The 23168-nt window shown below is 38.0% G+C and overlaps 1 protein-coding gene across 3 annotated transcripts in view; it reads left to right on the forward strand.

Annotated features, from left to right (window-relative positions):
- The first annotated feature begins 1200 nt into the window (after positions 1-1200).
- Positions 1201-23168, forward strand: part of LOC129726467 (sodium-coupled monocarboxylate transporter 1) — a 33747-nt gene continuing 11779 nt past the window's right edge. The window contains exons 1-7 of one of the 3 annotated variants that reach the window (XM_055683182.1): positions 1201-1682; positions 12679-12838; positions 12897-12962; positions 13119-13849; positions 13910-14084; positions 14144-14340; positions 14409-15040. In XM_055683182.1, coding sequence (XP_055539157.1) covers positions 1465-1682; positions 12679-12838; positions 12897-12962; positions 13119-13849; positions 13910-14084; positions 14144-14340; positions 14409-14421 — 1560 coding nt within the window. In that variant the 5' untranslated portion in view covers positions 1201-1464 and the 3' untranslated portion in view covers positions 14422-15040. Of the gene's footprint in view, positions 1683-12678; positions 12839-12896; positions 12963-13118; positions 13850-13909; positions 14085-14143; positions 14341-14408; positions 15041-22051; positions 22657-23168 lie in introns of those variants that run through there. The other 2 variants (XM_055683180.1, XM_055683181.1) reach the window with 2 other exon arrangements.

Consider the following 23168-nt stretch of genomic DNA (forward strand, 5'->3'; position numbering starts at 1 on the left):
TAAATCTCACGTGGCAAAACAAAACTCAGCACAACGGCGCGATGTTGATGTTGATATCCTTTTCTACTCTGCACTCTCCTGCGTTCTAGCGCCGGGCAGCGCTCACTCTCATTAATTATCGATCCTGTTTCGCTGCCAATACGGACCGGGTGATAGTGCAGCAAAGCCGGCCGAACATGCAGAAGGTGATGACATACAACCCTTCCAAACTGCTGCTGCTGCTGCTCCACGTAATTAAATTCGCGAGAGTCCCAGTCGCCACCGCCGCCGCTAGATGATAGGGTTACCAACTGCTGCACGCGGAGAGGAGAGCTTCTATAGCAGACTCTGAGAGGCTCGGAAAGGCTCCGGGTTCCAGGAGTGTACCACACTGCTATGGCTATCCCATTCTGACAGCGATCACCATCATCGGCAAGGGGAGACGGTGATTAAACCACGCCCCAAAGCCCCTCCGCTACTGTTGCTGCTGCAGTTGTTGCTGTCACTAGCAGCCACCGCGATTTCGAACCGAATCTAAAATCGAACATAATTGAAGGATAAAATGTGCCTAATTACTATTACTTTTTGCGTAGTCGTTTTTGTTTTCGTGAAACTGAAAAATTCAACCGATTTCACATTTTTCACAGACATAGAATTGCACTTTCTATTAAAATTTCATCATTTTCTTCTCAATGAAGTTTCTCATTACAATCAATTTACACTCCCAGCTCGAGGGTTTCGCAAATTGCCACAACCTCGCTAGTAAACCGATCATGAACTTAGCGAAGATTGCCACATCTGTTGTCCTCGGTGATGCTTGGTGCTGGCTGGATGCGCTAAATTTCCGATGCTTAAAATAAACACCAATTGACTGAAGATCACACAGTTATCACTTCAAGACACTAGTAGCCTCCTGCAGCTAGGTTTTAACCCCAACCACGGGCAGGTCATCTTCAGTTCCACGGGTAAAGACAATTTATCACTTGTCTTGTACCGAAGTCCGAAATTGAATAATCTGCCCTACTTACCGGTTAGTGACGACGGTCAAGCAGTGAAGTACCGCCCCGCAAGCACGGTGGGAATTTTTCCGGCTGGAATGCGAACAGCACGCGGGCACGTGCTCGAAAACGATCGTCGCCCGTGCACAAACAGACGGGCAAATCCCTCAGATGGCAGTTCGGGCCTAAACAAGACGTAATTTTGCATTACTATAATGCATTGTTATCTAGTATCAATGCGGTCAGTTGAGCGTTGGATCTTGGGCATTGCAGATCATCACTAGTCGTAACATACTCAGCTTAGAAGTGGTTTAATTTTTGTGCTCGTGTGCTGTGGGGGAATTTTAGAATATAACAGTGCAATTTGGAGTGGTTCATTTCTAGCTGGTCATCCCTGATGGGATGATGGTGTATGGTGGAAATTTCGATATCTGATAAGAATTTCAAATAATTCAGTTACCAGGGAGTTCTAAGAATCGATACGAAAATGGTGGGTCCCAGTGTAGACGATATTAAGGTGTCCCTGCAGAAGTTTGGCCTGTACGATTATGTGGTGTTTCTGCTGATGCTGCTCAGCTGTATGATCATCGGCATCTACTTCGGTTTCATCAAGAAAAAGGTGAAAAAAGGTGGTGCAGAGGCCGATTACTTGGTCGGTGGCCGCCAGATGAGCGTGATTCCAGTTTCGCTGTCGCTGATTGCTAGGTAAGGCCCATTATCGCAAGTCAACGTAAAATAACATCAGAGAAATGTGACTGTCAAACGAGTAGAAAGACAGACAGATTGTTAAAATATGACTATTGGTATGCAACCGCATCGTAGATCACCGAGCAGCGTACAGGTGCGATACCAGCGATAGCAAGGGCAGTCACTCGTAAACGTGCTTTTCTCGTAAAAACCGAACGTGATTATTTCTCCAACTGTCAATCACGGGGGTTCTGCAGAAGGCGCGCGCGCGCGATCTGTCTATCGCTGCGGTGTACGACCTGTTCGCATGAAGGGTCACGTGCGTAACAATTAAAACATTATTATAGTAACGGTTATCCACTCGAGAAATTTATATTACGAGACTGAAAAACTACCGGATTCTATCAGCAAAATCACCGTGCTTTAATTATATCCAGTTGCTCTGCATTTTAAGCTTCTTACGTTATTTCCGGATTATTATCGAAAAACTTGTTTGACGTTGATGGAAATTTGCAAATTTAAATAAAACTGTTGTAGTTATAAAGTAAACCGCCTCATTTTAATCAAATAGCTGTACCTGAACGACCAACTATCTAAAAATAGTGATCGAAATCTGAACGAAAACTGGCAAACTGATCAAACTTTGGTCCGGACTTTCCGAGCTATACGCGATCCGTTGTCGATCTTTAATCTACAACTTAGTGGAAATTAGTTCCAGTAAGATAATGTCTTGCAATTCCGAACGATCGTAAGACTTTGATTAACTTAGGGTTAATTTAACATAGCCGCATACAATCAGGAATAAAAAACTTAAATATCCGTAAGAACACAATTCCTATCCACCGCTAATAAAAAAAATACACGATACAATTATTTTATTTTATTATTTTTTTTATTTTGTTATGCAGATTAAAAATTATTTTATTGAAAAGTAACGATTAAGCAGATTCGTGAAAATGTTACGAATTTAACTGGTAGAGTCTAATCTCTAAATAAAAAGTATTCTCACGAAGAGCATTGCAATTCATGATAATTTCAACTAGCATTTATTCATGAATTATTTTTCAATAGAACACTACGCTTAATCATATCAAATTTGTTGTAGAAAAATCTTCATTAAATCATGAGCCAATAATTTGTTGAAAAACTAATGAAAAATCTTTAAAGGGATGATTCTTTATAATGGGATAGACCGTGCCCACTAACTTCGAAACTAACTAGTTTGTTTTGAGATCAAGAAAATTTTTTTAAAATATCTCTTCTCTGGAGCTATTACCCGATAAACCTGGAATATCACGAAAAAATTCCAGGTATATTGGAGGAAATAATTAAATAAAATATTTTATTAACCTAAATATTTTTTTTAAATTTTCAAATCTGTTTACATTTTCAATAAATTTGATCGGTAATATATCGATGAGTCGAAGGCGGTCTATGTTTCCAGAAATTGGGGAAAAATCTTCTTAAAATACATAGGCAATATGCTATTATATGAAAATCTTAAACATTTTTCTGATAACTGGAAAGTAAAGGCAGTTTTAGGCCATTTTTTCTGTCTATTAAAGTGTTTTTACCTGAGTTCTGAGCTAGTCTTTAGTTTTAAGTTGGTTTATTTAGGTTTATAAATTTTCAATAACTATTTTTTACTTTTTCAAACATAAGTAGAGGATTTTTGCGATACAAGTCAACCTAAAACCTAAAAAATGGTATTAACTACTGTTTTAACCTAGATTAAAACAACTTAAAATTTTCGTGGTTTTCATGTTGACCCATTTGGCGCAAAATCCACTGAGCACCCTTTCATAATTTAATGAAACTGTGTAACCCTGACTAACATTAGCAACTTTGCACACTTTTTTGAAAATTTAACTGAACTAACATTTGAAAAGTTCTAAAGTCTTGAAACCTCTTTCTTTAAAATCGATAGAACTAAATAAACTAAACAATAACAAAAGATAAAGAAAAATAGACAAAATATGACTTTTAAGGAATTGTCTGAGCTGTTATATTAAATAAAAGGAAAAATTAAATTTGTTTAATATTCTAATCTTGCACTGAAAAAAAAATAAAATTAAAAAATCGGTAAACCGGTCATCTCAGATTTTTTTCAAAATAATTTTTTTTAAATAAACATTTCTTCTGCCCAAAACGCTTCTGAAAAAGAAAAAATAAATGTCCACTTTGGTTTGATCAGAAGAGTTATAATAGGCAACTAATCGATCTATCGATTAATAAAAAATACTTTAGACCTTTTCAATTCAGAAAATCTTTTTCGAAAAAAATATGAAAAGTTGTTTGATTTAGTAGGCCCTGATCAACCACAAAGTTTTAATTCTAGGAGGATTCTGCCAACATCGATGTGGCGCGAAATCGGTCTCTCGATTCTTGTGCGTTTCTGAGGCCTTACAAAACATTTTTAGCCATCAAATTTGGTATAATTCTTTCAATTTCTAGAAACAGTCTTTTGACGATTTTAACCATTTCATTCCTAGTTTGTGATTTATTCCCTTTGCTTTGTAAGAATTGATTATATACAAATGATTTTCGTATCCAAGTCCAAATTTGAAGTTAGAATTCAACTTTCTGTTCCTTCTAGTGGTTTAAAGCTTTGAAGGGCCTTTTTGTTGCTAATCAGTTATTTTGGACAAAACTTAAAATAACATTCTTTTCTGAGATTCAAAATCATTTTGTTTTCTGTTGGACAGTTTCAAGGCTTCAAGGAAAGTATTTATCTATGTTCCTTAATGATTGTGATTCAAATTCATAAGTATATTTTGGTTTGCTATAAAATCAGCAACTTGCGGTTTGATGTGATAAGCGTTTAATATTTTATAAGCGTTCGAATTTGATATCAATTTGTTCACCAGTTTTTTAATAATTTTAGGTTGATCACTCCCAAGAGTGTTACCAGAATTTATCTATAGATTAACTTGCCATTAGAAGCAGTTTTCAGCAGTTCTATTCCTATTTTTTATTTCTTTTTGTTTTACTGGTTTTGCTTTACTGATTTTAAATCAAATTAAAAATTATATTTTGGCCTTATCTGATCTTTTACAGTTTTTTTGGAACTTCAATCTTAACTAGTGATATTTTCGATACTTTTGCACCTCATTTTCGAAAGGTTTTAACCAATTTTAATTTTTGTCATCTAGTTTTTTTTTCGCAACTATTTTCGGCCAAGTCCTAAATCTTGTGTTATCATTTGTCATTTTGAAATGATGGGTCCTTTCAGATGATTTGAACTTGACTAAAATATGTTTATTATTAGTCATAACTTTTCTTGTCACTAGTGATTTCAGACAAATTTTAGATGTTTGCGGTGAGTTTAAGACTTAATTGAAAACGTTTGAATAAATAACTAACTCTTAGGAACTTCAAACCATTTTTCAATGTTTTAGATCAGTTCAAATTTTCAGTTTTGGTTTTATTTTTTTTTTAGATTTTCATTTTTTCAGTATTTTTACGGTTTGGATGTGAAGTTTTTCCTATTCGGTACTTATTAAACTTTTAAATGAATATTTATTTCTGCCAAATATATTCCTCAACTGTATTGCCACTTACAACGGTTTCCGTTATTTTTTTTTCTAAAATTCATCCGCTTTCAGTTCACAAGATAATATTGTCACGCTTTTCTTAGTATCGTTAGGTTTGATTAAGAACGTTTCTATTTTAATTCATTTCTTTTATAATAGGGCGGGGGCCTAGCGTGGTTGGTAACGTCTTTACCGACGCCTAGCCGACACTGGGAAATTTTCTGAGGTGAAAAATCTCTGGGATCACGCCTTCCATCGCATGAGGAAGTAAAGCCGTTGGCGCCGGTCCGTTAATCAACGGGTCGTGAGTTAGGGTCCTGGGTGGAGTCGCCTCCCCGGGCGTCGGTGATTGGCACAAAACTGCGGCGGGCGGACCGATGGAAAATAAGCGAGAATAAAAAAAAATTTCTTCTATATTATGCGTTTTAGGGCCAAATTTATTGTTTGGGATTTCTGGACTCTAAAGTGTCGGCATTATTAACTAACGTTCGCATTGAAAAAAAATGTCGGATGATGATAAAAAACTAAGACAGATAATTGAGTTCGATAAACTTCCTATGGAAGGCAATTATGTTAGTTTATTTGCAAAAGAATTCTACGCCCTTGCGAGCGGCCTTCCGGCATCAACCAGAACATTCGCCATGTCGGGCGAAAGCATACGTGTTTCTGTTTTTGAGTTCATTCTTCATTTTATTTACCAATGCCTCCTAAGTTTTCACGACAAAATTGTTGGAGTAGATCTTCCGCTTCAGGCTGACCTAGAAATCCTCGATGGGACGCAACTTGGGAACGTTGGGCGGATTCACCACTTTGGATACCACATCGATAGTCAGCCACTCTATATTCTCCAACGATCGTTTCGACTAAAGGGCCGCGTCTTCGGCCTTTCCCTTTTCCCGTAAATTTCCTCGTTAACGGCTAGTCCGGAGCGAAAGAAAAGCGGCTTTGACATCCCCTTCTCGCTAATTGCAAACTACAGCAGCTCCTTCTTGGGCAACTTGGTGTGTGAAATGAACTTCACCTCGGTGTTCTCTTCCGTCGTGGGGAAAGTAAAATACGAATTACCCTGCCAGTCGTTGCCATCCAGGATGAGACAGGTCTCGTCATCTTTCATCACCGCCACGTTGCGATTTTCTGGAAAAAACGAATTCAGATGCTGCCGCTGCGTCATTGCCGGCAGCTCCCAGACCAGTGGACGGGACTGCCGCTTCTTGACATGTAAGTCCATGTTCACCAGGTAATTTTTCAGTGTTTGACCGGTTGCGCCGGCATCCCGGTCAAGCGCACGCAGCGATGAAGCCACTTTTCCAATTGGCTCTGACGGCTCTGCTGATATTTTTCTTGTTTTGCTTGCGAAAGAGGAGGATAGAAATATGTTTGCTTTTGTATTCACAATTGACAATTGCATATGAGAATTCGCATAGGTGAGAAAAATCTCTTGTGTCGGGGCCAATGCGTTCAATCGGTAATAAGAAGTGTCTATTTTTATATTTTCTTGCGAACAGAAGCTGTTTTTGGCAATTTTATCATAACTCATAATTTAATTCTGTTTTTCGGTTTTGTTCCTAAAACGGATCGTTATTGCGGTTTTCATCGATTAGTATCTCATCTTATACAGACGGTTTACAATGTCTATACCTCTAGTGTTTATACTTTACAGAAAAATTTTAATATAGCTCTTACAGCATCTAAAATGGATTTGTTTTTGTGATTTTCTGTGATTTGTTACTAAATTTCTAATTTTTTCGTGCAATTTTTATTCTTAAAATCAGTCTTGCGCCAGGGTACTTGGTTGGGAGAATTTTCATAGCTTTTTCTCTTGTTTTGACATAAAATTACGTCTTACGGAAGCATATATAGGGCACAAATTCATAAACTGAAAGCATTCGTGACAAAAATTGTCCACCTTCAAATGTTTAAAGCAGAGTCCCATCTGATTTCCTTCATTTTTCTAGAAATCAATTGGAAAACCATCTATGCACCCGCCCAAATGCAGAAAACTGTAATTTGAGCATTCGAACTACTGTACTATTGAAAATTGTCAAGCCTTGTCGAAACGCAGATTTCGACCTCTGATTAGTCGCCTAATGCTTGCTTTCCCTAACGCGGACGACAAATTTTATAAGTAGTTAACCGGGAATGTACTCTTTGGACTACATAAGAGCCGAAAGATGGTCCCAACTAAATAGCAACGAGTACCAGCAGCGGTGGCGGTAGCAGCAGACTTGCCGAGTCTACTTTCGGCCTATATAATTCATTATAATAGCAAATAATAGCCACTTCCTCCAGTGAAACTCTGCCTAGTTTTGGCAACAACACAAACATTTTGGATCCTGCCTATCACATAATCTGCCGGTCGTGTCTAGCATGCTTGTCTTTTCTTCTCAGAAAACCTCTAGAGTGCAGGAGAACATCTTGCACTGCGGAAACAACTGCCGTCACACTAAAGAGCAAATCAATACGCTCATGCTAGAAGAGAGCGACAAACTATTTTTATCTGTTGAGCTACCTGAACGCACTGCGGGGAAATCTGAAATCTCTCTCTTGCGAGACAATGAACTATGGTGTACTTTCTCACACGTGTGGACATCACGCACAATAATTACACTGCAGAGCCACCTGCGGTGCGTTTCACAGTGATTTTCTTGAGCATGGCAGAAAAGGAAAAGAGATTGGGAGAAAAAAAATAGAGTGCGTTGCTCGTGCCGGTCGAATTTACTCTGGTGAAATTCGTTCGTAGCTACACGAGGACTACATTTTTGCCCGGTAGGTTTTTTTTCACCTTCCGGACTACTCGCCAGTGGACACTGTTGTGTACTTCTGCGTTTTTTTCTGTAGAGTGATTCATCCCTCTTGTTTCTGTCGGATGTGGAGTGAGCTGGAAGTGTGTTTGTTTCTCTGTAAGCTGGTTGAGACACTTTGGAGTGGAGGAAGAAGCAGTGTGGTGAAAGCATTTGCTACACGCAGCCACATACTGGAAGGGAAGTGCGTGGTGAATTTTGACGTAAAACTACGTTTTACTTTAGCATACCACACAGGGATGCAAACTGAAAAACTGGGACGAAATTTGTCCCTTTTCAAATGCTTATAGGTCGGTTGGTTTTCAACCGATTTTCTTCATTCTTGCAGCAATCGATTGGAAAATTATACACGCATCTGCCCAAATGCAGAAAAATGTTGTTTGAATCGACGAACTCTTGCACTATTGAAAATTGTCAAGCCTTGTTGAAATAAAAATAACGTCCTCTGATTGGTCGCTTGCTTGCTGTGTGTGTGTATGATATGGTATGATGTGTGTATGGTATGATGATATTGTATGATGTGTGTGTGTATGATATGATATGATGTGTGTGTGTGTGTGTCTCTATGATATGATATGATGTTTATGCGTCTGTATGATATGGTATGATGTGTGTGTGTCTATGATATGGTATGATTTGTGTGTGTGTGTAACAGCAACAATATCGCACGCTTAGCCTGGGGGCTAATAGCGGTCTCGATCAACTCGATTTTAGTTGAGAGAATACGTTATCGGTATTGTTTTTGGCACATTTTGCATGTGTAGGATAAGTACAACGATACACCGTGCCCCAGTGCTCAGTCGAGAAAATTTCCAGCTCGAAAAGATCCTCGACTCGATCGGGAATCGAACCCGATATCACAACCGTGTAGGAGAGCTAGCCGACCGACATCGCTAACCACAGTGCCACGGGGACCACACTGTGTGTGCTGTGTATGGTTTTTAACTCGGCACGTTCTGCTAACTGCTGAATCCGGTTCACGAAATTCACAACCCTTCATTAGTAGACATTATAACTCATTACCCAAGTGAAAATATTGGTTTTATCACAGTTTTATAGCGCTCAATACAGGCAAAAAAGCGCTATGAAACTTTGATAATACCAGTTGTGTTACTGGGGCAATGAAACACTCAATGCATTTGTTAATAGTGTAGGTAGTTCTACGTCATTTATGCGGTCGTGTCTTGGATACAACCTCCTACTTTTTTCTCCTCTTCTTTCGTATACTGAGGAGAATGACAAGCATGGTGTCTAGTTTTGGCGTAGAATTACGTATTATGGCAACATGGGGGTGCGAATCGGAAAACGTCACGTTCACTTTCGAATATGAAAAACGAAAAACTTAGTCAGTTTCCAACAGAACTCCTTTATATTTACAGCAACCGATTGGGAAATTCGTTGTCTGTCCATCAAAATGAAGAAAATTGTGATTTGCATTATTGTATAATTGAAAAATATAAAACCAGTCTAAATCAAACTAAACAACCAACCACTACTGTTCTTCCCCAGCACAACCGACACTAAAGTATACAAGCGATTCGAATTCCTAAACATTATGTTGTTGTTTTTGTGGTTCTCCTAGCTCGAGTGCGCAACGACACGCCCGCCAGGAGTATAACTCTCAGTAGTCACGTATAAAAGTCAGCATGCAGGAATTTAATCTTTATAGTCAAGTCGGCATGGTCGCCTTCAGTCGTTAGGGCACTGCTTATAGTTAGTTTTGCGTGTGCTGTTAGCATGTGTTCGCGTACTTTGTAATAAGTGTTGTTTGCTTGCTTGCACTAAGATGAAAAACAATCAATAAAACATTTTTTAAGTGTTTAAGGCTATTTCGACATTTGTTTAGCTTTTCAAGAGGTAATCAAGAAAATTTTTGATACTTCACTATACTCTACTGAATCTTTGTAACGGATTCATGCGATTCAAGTCTCAAGTCAATCTTCAAACTAAACGTCAGTTCTGGATTTTTTTTTTGCCATTTTGATCAAACCAAAAATTAAGGGAGCTTCGTACCCTTCGTAGCCGCAAGGTTACAGAGTCCACTCTGATGAGCGGGTGGTCGTGGGTTCAAATCTTAGTAGAATCAGGTCATTTGGTTGTCAAAGGACTTTAACATGGGTTCGTTCTTAGGCTCTCCACTACATACCTTTCCTTCAAGCTGAATTTTGTAGTATCCTGCTGACTTTCATCCTAACAAAAATAAGTCCCTCTTATAATAAAACTGGTCTGAGTAACGTATAATAGTTCTCTTCAGGGAATTGTGATTATAACACTATCTTGGCTGGAGGAACGAGATTCGATAAGACTCCTTCCTCTTGACAAAATAAGTCCTTCTTATAATAAAACTGATAATAGGAATATTTATCCTCTCCAAGGAAACTGTAATTGGCGATATTGGCACGGGGAACGAGGTTTCGATAAGACTCCTTCCTCTTGACATGATAAGTCCCTCTTAGAATGATAGGAGAAACGTTAGGTGCAGCCTCACTCCAGGGAATTATAATTTAGCGATATTGGTAGGATAGCCCTTTCCGACCGAGCCCACACAATTGTGTAGGTAAAAAATGACGGATAACAAAACCTACATCGAAGCAAATCCTACATAAAAACACTTCCTTGCTCCGGTTTTTCGTTTTTCGTAGCAGCTGCGATGTTGACACTAGCTTTGTGAGAAATAAAACAATGAATAGGACCTTTGAAAAGCGAGAAAGAAGGCTTTGTTTAAGTCACCTTCTACCTACGCAAATTTATGGGCCCGGTCGGAAAGGGATAGAAAGAGGCTCGGTATTGTAGAGCAGTAAGGGTAAAATCTCACACACAAGCACGGATATAAATGAAAAAAGTGTATCATTAACTTCAATAGTGATACTGGCCAATAATATGAAGTACAGAAAACACCTGGGTAATATCACTATAGATCAAATGTCTCTGGTCGCAGTGATTAGTCCACACAGAGAAAAAAAAAAAACAAAAAATATGTTTTTGTATTTCTGGGCTTTGAGAGTTTTTCAACAACTTTATATATGACTGGAAATATTTTCGTTCACCGTACAGCTCAATTCCCAGAGGTTTTATTCACCATCTTCAAATTTTAGTTGGCCCTTCCCAGCTTTCAAAATTTTAAACAGTCAATTGAACTATTTATGTTCTTCATTCTTGCATTTCATTTTAAATCAAATTTGGGATTTTATTCAACTTTTTTGCGATACCTATTGATTCAAGTTGAAATATAATCAATACAGTGATCACCCGTTTACATCACTCTCTTGATGATGTTTAGGGTGATAAAATAGGGAATGTGATAAAATCGATAATATTTTGTTGTTGGTGTTTTGTTATGAAAGATGGTAAACCAATAATTTAATAGGGTATCGGTTCTATTATCGTCAGGTTTTACCTATTATCGTCCGGGGGGTGAATGATGTCCTATTGAAGCGGTTTTTTTGTTAGGGAATTATAATTACGTTGTCGATTGATGTGAACCTTTGTAATAATTAAAACGATTTGTTTTAATAAAGTTTAATTGCATTCTCGGATTTTGGTTTGACGAAGACTATTGTCACAGCTTTCAGTGGTTTAAGTTATAAATCGAAAAATTTTCCTTTTCATCTTTCTCGTTCCGTCGAACGATTTTAGTTATTATCAGGGTTCCATTGTGAACGTTTCTTTTTCAACAGGTTCATTTTCAGATAAACTTTTGGAGTTTTTTATTTTTTTTTTTGCACTTGTGTATCGAACACATTGTTTGTGGCTTTTTCTGCCCTGATACTGTCGATAATATTTTGAAGTTTCAAATTTACTGAGTTTGTTTGACATAGTTGTCGCAATGTGAGAATACATTCACAGATAATTTTAAATGTACTTTTACAAGCATCAAGTACTTTCAACGCTGCTTGACTGTCAGAGAAAATACAAATATTTGCATGCTTGTATTTTCTAGTCAGACACACATTCGCACATTCAAGAATTGCATAAATCTCTGCTTGAAACACTGTTGGCCAGTGTCCCATTGCCACTGAAACATTATTTTCTGGGCCAAAGATTCCTGCACTAGTATTTGTACCTATTTTTGAGCCATCTGTGAAAAATATCGTTGAAACGGGACGGACATCAGGAACTCCGACTTCCCAGTCTGTACGCGACGTTTCGCATGCCTTGTAGGGAATATCATGATTGTCCTGAGGTGCCATCGAGTCTTCATTCATACTCATCACTAGCCCTCTTTTAAAAAAGTCCAGTGACCCACAAGATCACCTGACAAGATAATTTTTGTTCTTTTGAGCCTCAAGGCACTCATTTCTGCTTCTAGTTGTACGTATTCGTACAACGGCAGTAGATGAAGGGGTGATTTAATCGGGTGATCACTCTATTTATTTATAAATTCGCTTGCTATTGAAACGGTTTTTTTTTTGTTGGGAAATTATAATTACGTTGTCCATTGATGTAAACTTTTGTAATAATTGAAACGGTTTGTTTTAATACAGTTTACTTACATTTTGGGTTTTTGGTTTGACGAAGACTATTGTCACAGCTTTCGGTGGTTTAAGTTCTAAAATGGTTTAAGTTCTAAATCGAAATATTTTCTTTTTCATCGTTTGTTCTAGGTGTAATAGTAGATATCTACACTCATCATAGTGCGCTTTTAAAATCACCTCCAACATAAAATTTCAATCTCTTTAGCTTCATTTCTGGCATCTCCCTGCTTGGTACGCCCACCGAGATCTACGTCTATGGCATCCAGTACATGTACATCGTGGGAGGCGTCATAACGATGGGTTTCATCATGATGTACTTCTATCTGCCGGTGTTCCACAACCTGCAGCTTACTTCCACCTATCAGGTACAGTCAGATTCCGGGAAAAATAATATCCAATTAATGTCGAAATCAATTTTTACAGTACCTCCAAACCCGCTTCGACAAACGGATGCGACTGTTCGGTTCGGTCCTATTTACGTTTGCCACGGTAAGTAGCGTCCTATTCACTGTGCGGTCAAGGTCAGCCCAGAAGTTCGTCACCGGAAACCAACCATCAACTAATTGACTCATGACACAAAACCGCTTTAAACTGCCTATGATCGGTTCCTTTGACGTAGGGTCTCATTTGCTCTCCCCTTTCTAGATGGCGTGGCTACCGATCGTAATTTACGTACCAGCGCTAGCTTTCAACCAAGTCACCGGAGTGAACGTCCATCTGATCACGCCGCTGGTATGTGTCATCTGTATTTTCTACACGTGCGTCGGTGGGTTGAAGGCCGTCGTTTGGACGGATGTTGTCCAAACGGTGCTCATGTTTGGTGCCATGGCTTTGATTATCGCCAAAGGAACTTATGACGTTGGTGGTTTCGCCACCGTCATGGACAGGGCGATTACGAGCGGAAGGATTGAGGGACCAGATTTGCGGTTTGATTTAACTACGCGCCACAACATTTACTCGTGCGTCATCGGTGGAGTGATTTACTGGCTGAAGACGAACGCCGTCAGTCAGAATATGATCCAGCGATATCTTTCGCTTCCGTCCTTGCGTGCGGCCAAACAAGCGTTGTGGACGTTTATTGCGGGAACGCTGTTTCTGCTGGGGCTCTGCTGCTACAGTGGACTGCTGATCTACGCGAAGTATCATGATTGTGATCCACTGACGACCAAATTAGCGGTCGCTAAAGATCAACTTTTGCCCCTGCTGGTGATGGATACGCTGGGGGATTACCCCGGCCTGCCGGGTTTGTTCGTGGCGGGAGTATTTTCAGCGGCACTCAGCTCACTGTCCACCGGGTTGAATTCGATGTCCGCCGTGGTGTTGGAGGATTTCTTCAAGCCGTTCACGAATCGACCCCTGAGTGAGAGAGCTACGGCGTAGGTTTTTCTAACTTTTAAAAATCGGTGATGAAACTATGAAGAATGTTTGTATTTCAGAATCATCATGCGAGCCGTAGTCGGTGTGTTCGGAACGATTTGTGTTGGGCTAGTGCTGGTTGTGGAAAAACTGGGCGCCGTCCTGCAGCTTTCGATGAGTTTGGGAAGCGTCAGTAATGGTCCGTTACTCGGGATCTTCACCCTCGGGGTGCTGGTTCCTTGGGCTAATGGAACGGTAAGGATTTAGTATTGTTTCAGCATAAAAAAGTTGTAAAGTTTCGTTTATCTTAACAGGGCGCAATCGTTGGAGGAACCATTGGACTGGTTCTAATGTCGTGGATTTGTTTTAAAGCTCAGCTTGCAATCGCTAGCGGCGAGATGAGTTTCGAACCGAAACCAGTGAACACGCAGGGTTGTAGCTACACTTACATAGCGTCGGAGCCGATGAGCATGCTTGCGGCGAATGTTACAACAACAGCTGCACCACCAAGGTAAGCAGGTGACTTGCATTTTTTTGTACCTGTGGAAAGGGAAAAATCTATCATTAACTCTCTTCTAGTTCCATTCAATAGCTTATAACTTCTAACGGAAGTCTAGTCATTGTCAATATTGCCGGGTTTTCCCATTTTACTTAAAAGCCCACTTACACACACGGCGTAATGACACCTTCTCCGTACAAAATAGAAGGCGTGATCGTCATAACCAAGTTAAAATACATCAAAAGTGAGCTGAGTTAACAAACCAATAAAATTAAAGTGCAGGTTTTATTGCAGGTGCGCTCAGCATTATTTGCTAATTTTATTGCATGTCTTCTTAATTCAGCTTCTCTCCATGTTTATGCCGACTAGTTGTTTAAACGAATTGTATCTCAATTAGAACATAAAGTGGGTTGTTGAGGCCAGCTTCGTGTCTTGAGACCGAAAGAGTGATAAAGCTTCATTGTTTTGTCATTGTCTTCTCACAGTTTAGTTTGGCCCAGTTTCGTTGAATAATTTTGAAAAATATATTTAATTTTGCCGAAATTCTCGGCTATCAAGAGAATAGTTTTGAGTTCAAATTTGGACTTTGCTTTTTGGCATAGTAGAGATCCAAATCAACGGTGCAGAATGAAGTACTTAATTAAGCATATAATCAACAAAATCAGTGAATTGAGCTTAATATTAAATATTTTAACTCAACTTTTTAACTCAATTAATTTTTCATTTTATTGATATCACTTCCAGTTTCACTGAATTTGAACCAATCTGCAAGTTGAAATTACGTTTATTGGGCAACAATTTTGACCACTTTTCATTCACATGATGTCATGAAAAAAATATACACAATCAAAAATATTACATACCGGAAGAAATTCTTCATAAACACTAAATTCCATATTTAGGAAAAAATTGATTATTTCTCAATAGTCAAATTCCGAAGATGTAATATGATGGAATTTCAAGTCGTAAAGCATTTAGCCGCTAACATTCTAAATGCATCCGTTTTTGAGATATTTTAAAATTAAGTCTGAAAATTATATGTTTTCCTAAATGAAACTCAGGCTTGTAAACGGTCAAAACTTTTATTTGATTTCACTTCGTTAGTGTGTGTGTCGCAGTAGGCTTTCGCTTGTAAATGTAGAACGACCGTTGGCTCCCGCACATAGAACAGATGGTCAATTGACATTCGCGCATCGAAGAGATGCACACTGTCATTCGTTTGGTGATATTATCTTGTTTTATGTCAGTGTACACAATCCTATTTCTGTTGAGAAATATGTTTAAAAGATCACAACGTGCCCAATTCTCATTAAAAGAAAAAAGGTCAAAATACGATGAGGAATAAAAAACGTTGTTATGGCGAGTACTCGTTTAACATGTTTGCTCAAGAATGTACTAAGACAGTGAGCCTCACCAATGTCAGACTAAAAATGATGACAGTACAACAAACATTGATTCATAAAAATATATGATAAACATGAACATGTTAATGGCTCTAACAAAATCTGTCATCGTGGAATGTAATTGACCCCTAACATAAATAATTTTTTGACAACAAAATCTTTGGTTGAATGATCCAGAAGTTATGGTTATGTTCCCATTCACGGAGATTTATTTACATGGTTCCATGGTATCTAAAACTTCATTTAAATCAAGAATGGTCAATATTCGACGATTACGAAATTTATTCCCGAATAATTTCCGGTAGTTGTTTGCTCCTGTACAGACTCTGTAATCTTGCGTAAACGAAGACTTCTTACACAGCTCTACGATTTTTCGCTTCCTTCAATGCCACAATGGCCGGGCCCTTAGTACAGAGTGACTTCGCTGCTACTGGCCAATTGTCTCAAAGAAAGAATGCATTCCCACACTAGCCTCGATTTACATGTAAAAGCTTTGAGTGCTTTACTGTCATAAAATAGAAAGATTTTTGCAAATATTCACGCATTTAATAATGGCATAAATTACTGCTTGCAAAACCGTCAGACTGTGTCCCATTGGTATAGGTCTACTAATTCCATAGCCAAACACCCCGGCTCCAGTATTTTCATCCATGTTTGATCCATCACTGTAAAACACAATGGAACCTGAACGCAGACATAACCCTCCTGACTTTCCTTTTTTAACCTTTTAGTAAAAATAAGGATTCTAATTCAAACCCTACACCATATAAAAGTTTACTAGAGCGCAGTTTGTAACCTAATGAAAATCGTATCATCAAACTTCCCACGAACTACTATGGCTACATTGTCTGCATAGCCAATCACTTCATAGCCTTTAAAGAAGTTCGCTCAGGATCAGCAGATATTCCTCGATCTCTCAGCATCACCATTGTACATTAAATAATACCGTTATCCAGGCTTCTTGCTTCCATAGCGAATGCATCATGTATTATCGTATGCTCCTTCAATATCAAGAAAAGCAACCAAAGCTATTTCATAGGCTTGAAGCGATTGTAGCGTCGTTAGTCTTCAAAAGAACGGAGGGAAGACCTATGGGTCTAAAGACTTTGAGAGTTGTTTTCCCACTCTTTTACCAACTGTTGAAGACAACTCGAACCTGTCTCCAGGCTTTTGGCATGTAACTCATAATAACCCAAGTAACACACGTTGGTATAGAATGGTTGACGTTACCTTTTCCATGACATCTCTTTCACTAGAAAAGCACAAAAATTGAAGACTACTAGAACAAGTACCGATACTATATGAAGTATTACATAACTGCATGTAAGCAAGCCAACTTGATAGAAGATCTGGCAAATCTGTTGCTATGACAACTGTTAATCAACGCATGCGCAAATGTGTTGTGTCTGCGCAGTGCAACTAGAACGACAATCGTTTTTATCAGCGGCAGTTTGAATTGATTATAAGTTGCTGACAAAAAATAATATTTAACCTTTCAAAATGAGTTGTTTCTTTCGCTTAAATATTAAAATTGATTTCGCAATTGTTTTCAACGTTATTATGTCCAGATTATGTCCAGAATCTAACAAAACTAGAAAACGTAGTTAGATATACGATAACAAAAATTGAAGTGATATTGGTTAAACTGCAAGCGTTTTGTTTATCTTTTGATGGCACGTTTTGACACGCTTCGAATAAATACAGAAATCGTTCAATTAATTTGAATATCTATTTGGTAACTTTACACTGGAAAATCACTTTGCAGGTACGTAGCGTTGTTTTTAGATGGTGTAATTTCCTACGAAAAGGCATAGTAATAGTGATTGTTATTGTTGAACTCATGTTAATAAAAACATCTCCGAAACCAGAAAAAAAGGAGCTTGTTTTCGAAATGCGGCTGTACTACTGATTTAAAACAACTTCAACCACAATACAATAACACAGGTTTTCAGTTGCGCTTGTAGTACACTCATATGACTACTTTCGTTGTAACCTATTTTCTTACATGTTTTGTGTGTTACTTGGGTAGGATGGACAGGTAAAACTTACACACAAGCACGGATATGAATGATAAGCGTATCATTACTTCAATAGTGATACTGCCAATAATTTGAAGTTTGGAGTACAGAAAACACCTGGGCAATAACACAATAGATCTAATCTCTGGTCGCAGTGATGAGTCCACATAGAAAAAAGGGGCTCATCGCAACGCATATATCACCTTGGAAAATTTCTCTCCTTGTGCCAAGAGTTCTAGGCCGTAACACAACACTCTGGCTGAATTTCGCGACACTGTATAATTCCCATATCAAGAAGACGACATTGAAGCTGTCTCGTAGAACGGCGACCAGACTTCCATCAATTTCGTAAACCCGCTTAATGGCAGATTTTTTTCACAGCATTTCTGTACGCTCACGTCTAGTTCATTCTACACACACACACCGTTTCTCGAACATTTTAATTAGTCGTTGTACTTCAATGCAGTCTTCTACTGATTCGACGATGACGAAGATGTTGAGATTTTTTGCATATTTAAGCTTACAGCCAGGAGGTTGGAATAGACCAGGCTTCGGAAAAGTACTGTGGTGCGATACTATATTGCCAACTGGACTCTTTTTTTACTGTAGTTCAATTCCACAAAAAAAACGGGCAACCAATTTAATCGAGCATTTTTGATTTGGCTGAAGCTATGCATAGATGTTTCTATAGGCAAAAGATGCCGTTTTGTGCTATTTGTTTAATTTTTTGGAACATCTTTTATTTTTGAGTTATAGAAAAATGCTATTTTGGGAAGGTATTGGTGATTACAAATATTTTTATGGTCAAAACGGTTTGTTTGATCGGTATACTGTCTTCGGCAAAGTTGTAGATAACAATTTTGTCTTTTTGAAAAAAATATACACTCTGAAAAAAAAATCAATCTTATGCAAAAGGGGGCCGAAGAAAACCACTAACGAAGACGTTCGATACCCTATCTGAATAAAAAAGCTCATTCTTAAAAAATCCAATATTTTTAATTAAAACTTCAAAAGATTACCTTAACAAAAAAATCGGTCCAATCATCAAGAAATCAAAAAAAAAAATATGATTTAAAAAAAATCGAAAAAAACCGTTTGGGCTGCAGGAATATTTTTAATTTCCCATCGAGCACTCTATGGGGAATCGACGATATTTTTACAGTCAAACTGTTTTGATTGATTGGCATAGTGTCTTTGACAAAGTTGTAGATAATAATTTTTTCCTTCCATAAAAAAATATACCCTGAGAAAAATAAATCAATAATTTTTTTTTTTTCCAGAGAACTTTTAGAATTTTTTTTACAAAAAAAATTATTTATTTTATTGTGTACATTTTTTTTGGAAAGACAAAATTGTTATCTACAACTTTTCCGAAGACGTCATACCGATCAAACAAACTGTTTTGGCCCTAAAAATATTCGTAATCATCAGTACCTTCCCAAAATATTTTTCAATGACTTCTCAAAAATAAACCGTGTTCTAAAAAATTAAACAAAAAGCACAAAATGGCATCTTTTGCCTATAGCAACGTCTATGCAAAATTTCTGCTAAATCAAAAATAACAATTTAGAAAAATATTAAAACTGGGACATTTTATGTGGAACTGCTATATAGCAGCCTCATTCATGAGCTGTTCCTGAGTGATCACATACAGCTGAAACTTACACAGGCAACGAAGCTGTCCTGTGTTGCACACGACATTACATTCTTGCGCACGTATTTTGCTCATTCGGACATGACAGCCTAGTTTGTTCATTTTAAGGTTGTCCTGTTTGTTAGGACTCGCACTCCTCTATTTCTCCTTTTTAGGCCGATGTCATAATTAAAATCCGTTTCATATATTTTCCCATTTTTGATATTATTTCCCACATGCGAAAAAATGTATTTCGCACCATCTCACCAATACAATGCACACTGGGCCAGGAATGGAATCTAGTGGAGCGAGATTATTAGCGCTCTCAGGATTTGACCAATCGGTTTCCGATCTTCTACAAAGTTTCTTGGTATAGTTAGGGCTTCATTTTGGATGTTTGAATTAGTTCGGAATTTAGCCGCGCAGGTGGCGTTGCGATGCTAACTTCTTTCCCTTACACGCTAGAGCTTTATGGTTTTCGACAAAGTTGTAGATCTCTGAATTCTATGAAACTTTACAGAATATACAAAAATTACTAACTCTTCAAGCTTCAGAGATATACGAGTTTTTATAACATTTGTCTGAGTTTCACGTTTTTTGTTATAATTTTATGAGATCACTCGAATTAATTTCTTACAAGTGTTTCTCGATAGAAATTGAATCATTACGTCATTTTCTTCCGAATACAGAAGTTTTTGAAGTACTTAAGTGAAGTTATAACACAAAGTTTGGAAAAAATACATAATTTTGTGAATCAGGTATCTCATAGGTTGGCAAGTATTAGCAAACCATGATTTTTTCTAAAAATTGTCCTTCAAAAAATCTTTATTTTCTGATATTTTGAATATGTGTTTTTTTTTTTGTGATATTTCAGCTTCAAAAATTAGGTTCTTTACAAATTTTGTGTAATATTTTCACTTAATTAATCCAAAAACTTCTATATTCGGAAGAAAACAATGTAATTATTCAATTTCTGTCGAGAAATTTGTAAGAAATTAATGCGAGTGAGCTCATAAAATTATCACAATATAATGTGATATTCAGAAAAATTTAAAAAAAAACTCGTAGATCTCTGAAACTTGAAGAGTTAGAAATTCTGTATGCTCCGTACAGTTTCATAGAATTTAGAGATCTTCAACTTTGTCGAAAACCGCAAAGCTATAGCGTGTAAGAGAAAGAAGTTGGTATCGCAACGCCACCTTCGCGGCTAAATTCCGAGCTAATTCAAACATTCAAAATGAAGCCCTAACTATACCAAGAAACTTTGTAGAAGATCGAAAACCGATTGGTCAAACCCTGAGAGTGCTAATAATTTCGTTCCGCTAGATTCCATTACTGACCCAGTGTGCAATGAGAGCAGAATTAGTTTGAAATTTGCTACCACGAAGAGACAGTACTTTTCAGAAGACTGGAATAGGCAGACGTCGTTGAAGAAGATCGAGTACAGTAAAGGTCCCAAGTTGCTTCCCTGAGGCACTCCTATACTATTTGCGACGCTGTAGAACAGAGTCGATCCAAAATTAATATTAAATTTGCGGTTAACTAAATGAGACTCCGGCCACCCAGCAAAGTGAGGAGAGGAACCTAATTGCTCAATTTTAGCAGGCAATAATTTATGGTCAACACGATCGGAGGTAGCCTTTATGTATAGATTCTGTCCGATTTGATTTCTGTCTTCCACAGCCGTGATGCAAAGCGAAGAAAATTCCTTTGATGAAGGTGAAGGTGAAATGTATGAACCTACTCCCCTTCGGTTTCCGTATTTTATATGAGAACAGTTGAAAGCTGAGAGAAAAGACTTGGATGTTTTTGTAATGTCTGAATATTATTTGCTTAGCATTTGAATTCATAACGATTTCTCAAGCTGAATTTGAAGTTGTTCACCCATATAACGTCGACAATATTCGCTACGTTTTTTTCTGTTAAATCGATGTTTTATTTTTAATATCGATTTCACCCCCTGGCTTGGAATGTTCTCGCAGAGTGGGAGAGAGTAGTGGTAGTCTATTTCAAGTTTCAAGTTGAACTATGGTTTGTTTGATTGTTACAATCATGTTTAGGAGCAAGATTGAACAAAAAAATTAAGTATTACAAAGAAGAATTGCTTTGTCCGCCATTACTGATTTTTCTTTCGCGTACCCCCTGAAGGCTTTCGAGTACCCCCAGGGGTACGCGTACCCCAGGTTGAGAACCGCTGGCACTAGCATAACAAAATTTTAAAAAAATGCAAAACAACATAACATTCTCAAAATATCATCTTAATTGAAAATAGTCTCCCAGCTAGTCTCGAGGTACGATAGTGGCCTAACATAATGACAATCAAATACAACTAAAACCAAAACAAAATTTAAAAAAAAGAGACAAAAACCCGCCTAAGTCAATGTGTCTTGGGTTTCTGCAAATGTTGCTTCTGTTCTTTGCCTTTCCCACTTTTTACTCTCTTTTCTTAGAACTATACAATCCATAGAATGTTTCTATAATATATAGTTCCATAAATGTTTTCAATTTCACAACATTTATATAGTTCCCGGAGAGATTTTTTCCGTATAGCTTAAAAATTTAATTACATTTTTGAATTTCGTGTGAAAATGGTAATTTATATTTCAAATGAAAGGTATATAATGATTATCATCAGAAGCATAATCGATATTAAATCTTTCCGATTTCAGTGAGCCCGAATTCGCCCTGTACCACATTTCCTACCTGTGGTACACGGCAATGGGAGCACTGATCACTATCATCATCGCTGTGATCGTGTCCTTCCTGGTGGGTGCCAACAAGCCGGACGAAATGAACCCGAAGCTGTTTTCCCCGTTCATCGAGCGGATTCTGGACCGAAGACGACGTCGCAAGGTGGCCCACAGCCAGCCGCGAATAGAACTGCAAGACGGTCGATTTCCCTAGTCCGGTTGTCCTCCGTACGCTCCATAAATCTGTGAATAAATAATCGAACAAACAGTGAGTGAAAAACTCCACTTTAGAATTAAGAGAAGAGTTGAACTGTACAGTGAAACCAAAAAAAAAACACTTGCTTTAAACAATCCAGAACGGAAAGAAAATCGGTAGTCTTGTGATCTCAGCTAGAGTGTAATTGGTCAGATGAAAAGTGCTTTGTGAAAATATTGCCTATAAAAGTGAATTTCACACAATGGATTTCGCCCGGCTGGCAGGGGTAATCATGGGGTGATATCCTAGCGCAGGATAAAGCGACCAGCGTAGCAGAAAAAAATCAAAATTAAAAGTAAATATTTGATATTTCTTGTAACCACACAAAGTTTAACAACGATGAAAAGGCGAGAGCTTGAAGGAAACCCGACAATTCATAAGAAACCAGAACACGATACGGGAAAAGGGTTGGCAGGAGATCTCTTTTTTTCTGCCATCGTTCGCTATTACACTTTTGCGGTTATCCCTCGTCACCGGGGGAGAAACAGCGCCTACCCAGAGGCCTCCTCACCGGCCGGGAAACTGTACGATGATCCGAAAGGGTGGATTTGATACTGTCGTACGAAATAAAAAGCGAAAAAAAAAAACAGCCGTCAGTGTATAACCAACGGAAAATTTGTGGATTTTTTAAATTAAATTTTCATGATTTATTGTTAATTTCATTAATTAATTTATGCGATCTCTGTCGCTGCGTTTTTTTTTTCTTCGCGGCTCGGTTGGTCAGTGGGTTTTCTTTTTCTCGGGACCGGCCTTTGCTTTTCTTTCATCAGCGATTATCGAAGAGCATAAATTACGATTTACCATCGTAAGGTTGAAAACTGAAGCGGATGATTTTCTGTT

Source organism: Wyeomyia smithii, chromosome 3 (genome assembly GCF_029784165.1).
Source record: "Wyeomyia smithii strain HCP4-BCI-WySm-NY-G18 chromosome 3, ASM2978416v1, whole genome shotgun sequence".
NCBI classification, from domain to species: domain Eukaryota; kingdom Metazoa; phylum Arthropoda; class Insecta; order Diptera; family Culicidae; genus Wyeomyia; species Wyeomyia smithii.